The following is an 8,560-nucleotide window of genomic DNA, read 5'->3' as shown; positions in this document are numbered from 1 at the left end:
GTTGGCCCCCCCCACCCGGCCCACCCCCCCCTCTTCCTAGTGGTGGCCACCAGGCGTTCCTGGTCAGGCCCAGCCTTGCTTCTCTCGGGGCCCAGGAGAGCAGGGGCCACCTGGTCTACCTCAGGTGGGGTCGCAGCCCGGGGTCCACTGGAGGGAGGTGGAACGCAGAGGCGTGGGCGTCACCCCGGGGCCTGGAAGGAGAGGTGGGTGCTGGTCAGGGTAGGCAAGGACAGGTCTCCAGCTGGGGGGATGTTGTGGGCAGAGGTGGGCAGCTCACCGGGGCCAGAGTGGACATCCAGTGGACGCGGGCGCCTTGGTGTAGTGGGGTAGGGGCCTTGAGTGGGGAACGGCTGGGCCAAGAGGCTGGTCAGCTGAGGGGGTGTTCTGGGGGCTTTTCCACCAGCCAGCCTTCCTGGCTCCGGCGAGGAGTCCCGGGGCCTCCATCCACACCCTGTGCCCCCACTGAGTGGCTGGGGGCGGGGTCTGGAGGCAGGCAGGGGGTGGGGTAGGCGCCTACCCCAGCATCCAGCGCAGACTGGCCCCCTTGAGGGGAACTGGCTCAGGGTGGGGTTTCTAGGAGCTCTCCCCAAGCAGTTCAGGAGTTGCTGCAGCCTAAGGGCTGCTGAAATCCAGGGTTTCCCATCTTGGCAGGAAACACAATTGCTTTTCTTCCTGCCGGAGAGTTTATTTCATGAGAGATTTACACAAGCTGTGCGCTGTTGAGTGGCTGAGGAGTGAATAACGGGGCCTGGGGCAGCAGGCGGGGCGGAGGGACCCCCTCTGGCTCCCATGATCCTGAGCCCCGGAGGAGCCGGGGCCTGCGGAGCGCGCTCTCCTGGTCCAGGGCCACTGCCAGTGGCTTCAGGGCTGCCCTCTGCACTCGTGCGGCAGCCTATCCGGATTCCGGCGGGGACTGGGGCTGACTCTGGAGCTCAGCCCGACACAGCGTGTGCGCCTTGAAGGCCAGGTGGCCTGCCCCGTGGCCTCTGGGGGCCTGGGGGCGCCTAGTCTGGGCTGGCCTGCTCAGGCCCCATGGCCTCAGTCCTCACCTCAAGAAGCCCACCATGGGCGTGGGCTGTCGTGGAGCAGGTATGGGTGGGAGGCAGGGACTCTGGCCTGCGGTCGCGCAGGCCAGGCTGCTGGGTGCGTTGGGTCTTCTGCTGCCATAGCCATCGCCCTCACCCTCGAGGTTCTGCTTAAACGCCCAGGGGCTCCAGGCTCAGGAAAATGTCCTCGTCTCCCCTCCGAGGTGACTCCGGTACCTGGATCGGGGCCCCCTGGGGCGGGGCCCCTGGGGTGGTCTGGGCCCCGCGGCGCGTTACCCTGTGCTCTGGGTCCGGTGCCGGCAGGTGTGGGAGGCCTCACTGGACAAGGGCCTTCTCGGTCCTTTGGCAGCTGGGAGAGGGTCTGGGTCAAGTGACGTTGGTGAGGTGGGGGTGGATGGCGGGGTGGGCAGGGTCAGGGTGAGACAGCGTTGAGTCTGGTGAGCCTAGTGAGATCTGGACACCCGACGGGGCTGCCCGGTGTCCAGCTGAGTCCCTTGGGGAGGCCCGGGCGGTGAGTCTGGGTGCTTTCTGGTCGCTGTCCCGTAGGCAGCTCACATGGGTCCCCCCCAGGGAAGTGGCCCTGTCAGGGTGATGCTCTGGGCCTCACTTGTCGGTCCTGGGGGTGGTGAGGGTTAGGCGGAGGAGCCCTGAAGCTGGGGGGCCACTGGAGGTCCATATGGGGGCCTCCAGAGAAGAGGACAGACCTGGAGGCCCCCGGTCTGCCCGCCCCCTGGTGCGCGGCTGGGCAGCCGGTGGAGGGGACGCTCCCGGCGGCCCGCTCGGTGGGTCAGGCCGTCCCTTTGCCACGCCCAGAATGGCCTGGTTTCTGGGGCAACCACCTGTCCTGCGGGTCCTACCAGTTCCACCACAGATCCCGTGGGTCCAGCCCCCGGGGCCGCCCTGGGCCGGCTGGTGACCGGGAGCCTGTGGGCGAGTGCGGGTGTGCACGTGTGCCGAGCCTGCCCCCCTCGTGGCAGCCCTAGGGTGGGCCTCACCTGTGCCCCCGCCCTGGGGTGTTCCTGTCCTTCCCCCCAGGCCTCGCCTTCTTGGGGAGGGTGCTGGCCCTGCGGCCTTCCCAGCTCACCCTGCTGCGCCCGGTCCCCACTGTGAGGGACACCTTGGGCACCCACTCCCCCCAGAGAGTGCCTACCTGCCCTGCCTGGCGCCAGGTGCACAGGCAGGCCGGGTGGACCTGCCGCCTTCCGGCCCCCCAGCCAGGGCCCAGCGCCCCTCCCCACGCCGCTCACTTAGCTTGTCCTGCACAGCAGGACGGTGGCTCCTGGCTGGCTGCCCTCACCCCATGGCCAGGCCCATGCTGGTTAGCCCGATGCTCCCCCCACCTCCCCCGCCCCCTTCCAGAGAATTCCTTCCAGGCTGGAAATTTCTGGGGCTTCGCAGGGCTTGTGGGGGACAGAGCTGCCTGATGAGCCGGCCAGTGCTTCGTGCACCCTCAACCTCAGCTGTGTTTGCGGCTTCACAGGGTGATGGCTGAGACCACCGGTGCCTCTGTGGCCCCTGCTGGTCTCTGACGCATGGGCCCTGGAAGAGGGGCGACGTCTGGCCTGGCCCCTCTTGAAGGGAGCTTGGGGTCGGCAAGCCAGGGCCCACAGAACACCCCGGGCGGTGGGGAGGGGTGCAGCCCGATACTTGAGAACCCTCTCACCCCTGCCAGGGCAGGCCACCGTGCCCCTGGGGGCGGGGAGGGAGGAGGGGGTGTCGGGAAGGTGCGCCAGGCTGCGTGGAGGCCGCGGGGCGGTGAGGTGTGGGGTGCTGAGCTTCGGGGCGGCCCCGAGGGCCTGTGAAGATGGCTTGGGGGTACGGGGGGGTGGGCATGGGGTGGGCCACAGCTGGGGGTCCCTTCGCTGTCCCTGCCAGCACCTTTGCCTCCCTGGGCCCTGGGGCAGGAGGGGTATCAGCTGGGGTTGCAGCCGGGTCTTGTTGTACTAAACGGGGGAAAGTGGTGCTTCTGGCCAGGCAGGGGGAGGGGCTGTGGTCCTGGGCGTCTCAAGCGCTCAGAGGGGGTGGCGGAGTTTGGGGGCGGCCCCGAGGGCTTGTGAAGATGGCTTGGGGGTAGGGGGGGGTGGGCATGGGGTGGGCCACAGCTGGGGGTCCCTTCGCTGTCCCTGCCAGCACCTTTGCCTCCCTGGGCCCTGGGGCAGGAGGGGTATCAGCTGGGGTTGCAGCCGGGTCTTGTTGTACTAAACGGGGGAAAGTGGTGCTTCTGGCCAGGCAGGGGGAGGGGCTGTGGTCCTGGGCGTCTCAAGCGCTCAGAGGTGGGGTGTGTGCGGCAGGGAGTCTGCATCCACTGTTGGGGTGTGCATCTGGGGGTCGGTGTGACAGGGTCTGTGTGTGACAGCAGCTCTGGATGGTGGCTGGGAATCCAAGCTGGGTTTGTGGGGCCCTCGGAGCAGCTGCCCCCCATCCCCCCCAGTACCCCCATTCCTGACCATGTTTTCACAGCTGAGGGTGGAGGAGGACGGAGGAGGGAAGGGGCGACACCTTCCCTGCCCGTTACCTTGACGTTCAGCCCCCGTCTTGGGGTGAGACCCGGCCCCAGCCTGCCTTTGCCCCACGTCTGCCCTGCCTGCGTCATGTGCATCCTGCTTGTGCCCACAGCTTCCTAGGGCCGTGACTGCGGGTGGGTGCAGGGTTGGGGCTTCCTGGAGGAGGTGCTCATGGGGAAGGCGCTAAGGCTGTGTCGGCTGCCCCCGCCCACACGCCCTCCACGGGCCTGCGGGTCTCCAGCTGAGGCCTCAGTTTCCCCGTGGCTGAGGGGTGGGAGGCCTTGTCCAGGTGGAACAACAGGGCTTGTGTTTCCCAGGCTAAATATAGAGCTGCAGCAGCCGTGCTGGCGGCCAAAATTCCCAGGAATCTGGGGTGCCAGGCCTCCCGCTGGTGAGCCTGCTGGGGGGTCTCTTGCAGAGGCTGGGGTGGGGGGCAGGGCCCCGGCCTCGTGTCTGGGTCCCCTGGAGCCCAGGTGGGGGTGGGGAGGGGTGAGGCTGGCCACAGAGGGGAGGGGGGCTGTTTGCTTTAGGACAAGGCTGGCTCCAGCTGGGGCCTCTGGACGGGCGCTGCCTCGTCCCCCTCACTGCTCACAGGCAGGCCCACGGGGCCACACTTACGGCCCATCTGGCGGTCACTTGGACCTGTCCCTCCACTGCGCAGGACCGAGGGTGGCGTCCCTACCACCCAGTAGGTGCCCCCCAGCAAGGTCTTCTCTGGCGGGTGGGGAGAGGGAGGGGCCGCACTGTCAGCCTGGCGCTTTCTCTGCCACTGAGGTGGGCTCCTTCGGGGGTCGGGGGTGTTGAACCAGCCGCCAGTGGTGCCCCCACGATGCCGCTGGGCCAGGCAGAGCCCCAGCAGGGAGGGATGCTGTTCCTCGTGCGGGCACCGTCCTCCCCACATGCTTTCCGGGCCATCGCGTGTGTCTGTGTGGACATGTGTGGGTCCGTGTGCCTGTACTTGTGTGTGTGTGATCCTTGCACCCAGGTGTCAGCCCGGGAAGGGCTGGGGGGTGCCCTCTTGTCCTGCAGCCTGGGAGGCCCCTGTGAATGGTGGAATTTCAGGCAGTGACAGGTGGTGGACAGGGTCTGCCTGGGAATGAGGCCCGGACCCTGGGGGGCCTCAGAAGGTCCACTTGTCTGGGGGCCCTGAATCCTCTCCCACTGTGAGCTGGGTAGGTGCCTGGGGGGCCCTGGAGACAAGTGAGTGATTAGGGAGAGGTGGGTATCAGGGGAAGCCAGAGGGCTGGCTGGCACCTCTGGCATGGCCCACTGTCTAGGGGCTGCATGGAGGGGGTGGGGCCACCCGAATGGGGCAGGATGTGGGGGGGGGGTGTAGAGGGAAGGTGCCTAATGTCTCTGTGTCCCTCACACCCCAGTCCCCTGGAATCAGAGACTCGGGACCCCCTCCCCACCTGGGGCCCCAGAGAAGCTGAGCCCTGGGCCCCCTACCCTCCCTCCGCACCCCAGGCAGAGGCGATGGGGGCCCATGCTCTGTGAGAGTCCCTGGGAGCTACAGTCTCTGGGGGACCCACAGGAGCACTTTGGTTGCAAGGCGGCAGCAGAATCAGCTGGTTATTAAACACACACGCACGCCGCTCTCGGGCCCTGGAGCGACAGCGTCTCAGAGCAGCCGCGCCTCCGGCACCTCCGTGTGGCCAGGGCTCGGGACGCGGCCGTCAGGGCCTGGAGTGGCTGCCGTGTGGGGTGGGTGCCCCTTCCAGTGGCTGGTGGGCGGAGTCCTGGGAGCCAGGCCCAGCCAAGCCCCTGGGAAGGGCAGCTGGGTGCCCGCGGCTGCCTCTCCTGGTCTGGAGGGGCTGTGGGTGACCACGTAAGAGCCCTCCCCCCCCTCACGGTCTTCCCGTGGTGTAGGGGCTGCAGACCAGCCCCAGCTCAGGGCGTCAGGCACGGGGCGCGGCGGGAGGGGACTGAGGGTCCACCAGGAGATAGCTCCATAGCCTTCTGATGTCCGCAGCGTCCTTCCCAGCTGGCCCGTCTCTCGTGCCTTCTAGGCCTGGTCATCCCCATTGTCCCTGGACTTGACTCCAGAGAAAACGGGGCTGGGTGGCCCCGGGCCGGTGGGGACGGGGATGGGTTTCTTCCCGCTGGTGAAGGGCACCACGGCCTCAGCCCGGGACTCAGGCTTTCCCCATGGCAGCTAGTGGTCACCCAGGGCTGGGACGCCCATCTGCTTGCCCTCTGACCCCAGGGCCTTGGTGACCTGGTGTGGCCTGGCTGGCAGCAGGGAGGCTCTTGTCCAGGGAGGCAGACCTGGTTTGATGCAGCCCATGCACACACAGGCACAGACATGGGCCACCAGACGCAGGGACGCTCGCACGTGCACACACAAACAAACGGGGTGCCTGCCGGGAGGCGGTGGGGGCCGCCCTCGCTCGCCTGTGGACGTGCGTCCTGGGTGAGCCGCATTCCGGCTCCCGTGCGGGAGCGCAGTGGGCCCTGGGTGAACGCCGCCTCCTGTGGTCTGGGAGCTGGGTAGGCGTATCTGGGTGGAGTCCCGGGGTGGGGGCCCAGCAGGGACAGCCCTCCCCCAGCTCCCAGTGCCCATGCCTGCCTTGGCCATGACCGACCCCCTGCCGGTCCCCTCCTCCCTGAGTGAGCCCTCTGACCCCCACAGGCCCCCCGAGGATGGCGGACAAGGTAGTCCCGCGGCAGGTGGCCCGGCTGGGCCGCACTGTGCGGCTGCAGTGCCCCGTGGAGGGGGACCCGCCGCCACTGACCATGTGGACCAAGGACGGCCGGACAATCCACGGCGGCTGGAGCCGCTTCCGCGTGCTGCCGCAGGGGCTGAAGGTGAAGGAGGTGGAACGGGAGGACGCCGGCGCCTACGTGTGCAAGGCCACCAACGGTTTCGGCAGCCTCAGCGTCAACTACACGCTTGTCGTGATGGGTCAGTGCTGGCCGTGCCAGGGCGGGGCCTTGCTGTGCGCACCTCGTCAGCTCGGGCGGGGAAGCAGACCCTCCCTGTGTGCCCACCCCTCACCCTGCATGAGCTCGGCCTACTGCCCCCAGGACCAGAGCCGCCCTGCTCCCCTCCCGGCCTCTGAGCCCAGGACACCACCCCCAGGCCGGGCCCCGCCCCATCAGGCCTCACCTTGGGGTCCCCCTTCCTCCCGACCCCTTCTCCCCCAAAGTTCTGCTGACCTGGGGGCCAGGACTGGCTGGGTGGGGGGCGGCAGGGGTGGGTATGGGGGCCCCAGGTGGTGGTCCCACTGAAGGGCAGCCTGGTGGGGCAGGCGGGCCGGCAGTCTTGGCGTCGGCCATGATTTTGAGGCTCAGGTTTCGGAGTTCAGAGGGGCCGCTGGGAAGGAAGGGTCTTCTGTTCTCCTGCCTCTGGGGCCCGGGCTTGGGGACTGGGCGGCGCCCCCAGCAGCACGCCCTCCACTCGCTGGTACCAGACTCTGGCGCCTGGCCCTCCCCCATGGGCTCCCGGGCGGGTCCCTCGGGGCAGGCTCCCTGGCAGCACAAAGGAGGAGCCTGACCCATGCACCCCTCCACTGGGTTCCGGGGTGGGGTCCGAGCGCCAGGCCTTGGTCCTGGGCTGTGGAGGCGGCGGCTGTCACTGGGAGGGGGGGCATTCCTCAGCACGCCGCCCCGCCTCAGGCCCCACAGGCCTTCTCTGGGCCGTGGAATGGGAATACTGTGGGTGTCCCCCCCAGCGTCCTTTCAAAGGGCAGGACGACCAGGCGGTATGCGAGCCATGTCAGCTCACCAAGCCCTCGGCCCCTTGATGTGGGCTAGGGTTACTGCAGCTGCCGGCTGGGCCTGGTCGCCACCTCCCCCCCACCCCCCGGCCCTGCAGACCCCCCGGAGCCAGGGTGGGGGAGCCAGATCTCCGTCCCACCCACGCCCGTCGGGGTCACCTGCACCCAGGGAGTGCGCCGGGTGGGCGGCTCCGGCCCAGCTGTCTCTGGGATTCTGAGATGTGGGTGTGCACCCATGGCCTCCTGCTGGCATTTCTAGAGCTTTCCCAGCTGGGCCTGAGGCCGGGGCCCGGGAGCCAGTCCTGGGGTCTTACAGGGGCTGCCGAGGCCCCTCTCATGCACCCTCCCCTCTGCAGACGACACCAGTCCAGGAAGGGAGAGCCCGGGGCACGACGGCTCTTCCGGGGGCCAGGAGGACCCAGCCAGCAAGCAGTGGGGTGAGCACAGGGGCAGACGTCACCATCTTGGTCGGGGGGTGGGGCTGCGCCTCCACCCCAGTGCCCGCTGACTTCTATGCCCCGCCCGCTCCCCTGCACCCCGCGCAGCCCGGCCCCGCTTCACGCAGCCCTCCAAGATGAGGCGCCGGGTGATTGCGCGGCCCGTGGGCAGCTCCGTGCGGCTCAAGTGCGTGGCCAGTGGGCACCCACGGCCCGACATCATGTGGATGAAGGATGACCAGGCCTTGACGCGCCTGGAGGCTGGCGAGCACAGGAAGAAATGGACCCTGAGCCTGAAGAACCTGCGGCCCGAGGACAGCGGCAAGTACACGTGCCGCGTGTCGAACCGCGCGGGTGCCATCAACGCCACCTACAAGGTGGATGTGATCCGTGAGTGCCGGGGCCGGGGGTGGGGCTGGGCTGGCGCCCGGGGGCTGTGCCCAACGCATGTCCCTGCGCAGAGCGGACGCGCTCCAAGCCCGTCCTCACGGGCACGCACCCCGTGAACACGACGGTGGACTTCGGAGGCACGACATCCTTCCAGTGCAAAGTGCGCAGCGACGTGAAGCCCGTGATCCAGTGGCTGAAGCGCGTGGAGTATGGCGCCGAGGGCCGCTACAACTCCACCATCGACGTGGGCGGCCAGAAGTTCGTGGTGCTGCCCACGGGTGACGTGTGGTCGCGGCCCGACGGCTCCTACCTCAACAAGCTGCTCATCACACGCGCGCGCCAGGACGACGCGGGCATGTACATCTGCCTGGGTGCCAACACCATGGGCTACAGCTTTCGCAGCGCCTTCCTGACCGTGCTGCCCGGTGCGTGGGCCCCGCCCTGCCCCGCCCCCCCCCCCCCCG

The 8,560-nt window shown here is 68.7% G+C and overlaps 1 protein-coding gene across 1 annotated transcript in view; it reads left to right on the top strand.

Annotated features, from left to right (window-relative positions):
• FGFRL1 (fibroblast growth factor receptor like 1) overlaps nt 1–8,560 on the top strand; it is a 14,468-nt gene that overhangs the window by 3,695 nt on the left and 2,213 nt on the right. Inside the window, exons 3-6 of the mRNA XM_007467887.1 lie at nt 6,183–6,455; nt 7,626–7,706; nt 7,815–8,096; nt 8,168–8,521. Of these exons, the coding sequence (XP_007467949.1) occupies nt 6,183–6,455; nt 7,626–7,706; nt 7,815–8,096; nt 8,168–8,521 (990 nt within the window). The remainder of the gene's footprint in view (nt 1–6,182; nt 6,456–7,625; nt 7,707–7,814; nt 8,097–8,167; nt 8,522–8,560) is intronic.

This window comes from Lipotes vexillifer, unplaced genomic scaffold, assembly GCF_000442215.2.
Source record: "Lipotes vexillifer unplaced genomic scaffold, Lipotes_vexillifer_v1.1 scaffold966, whole genome shotgun sequence".
Classification (NCBI taxonomy): Eukaryota; Metazoa; Chordata; class Mammalia; order Artiodactyla; family Lipotidae; genus Lipotes; species Lipotes vexillifer.
The sequence above is the reverse complement of the archived record's forward strand: the minus strand, read 5'-3'. Positions and strand labels throughout refer to the sequence as shown.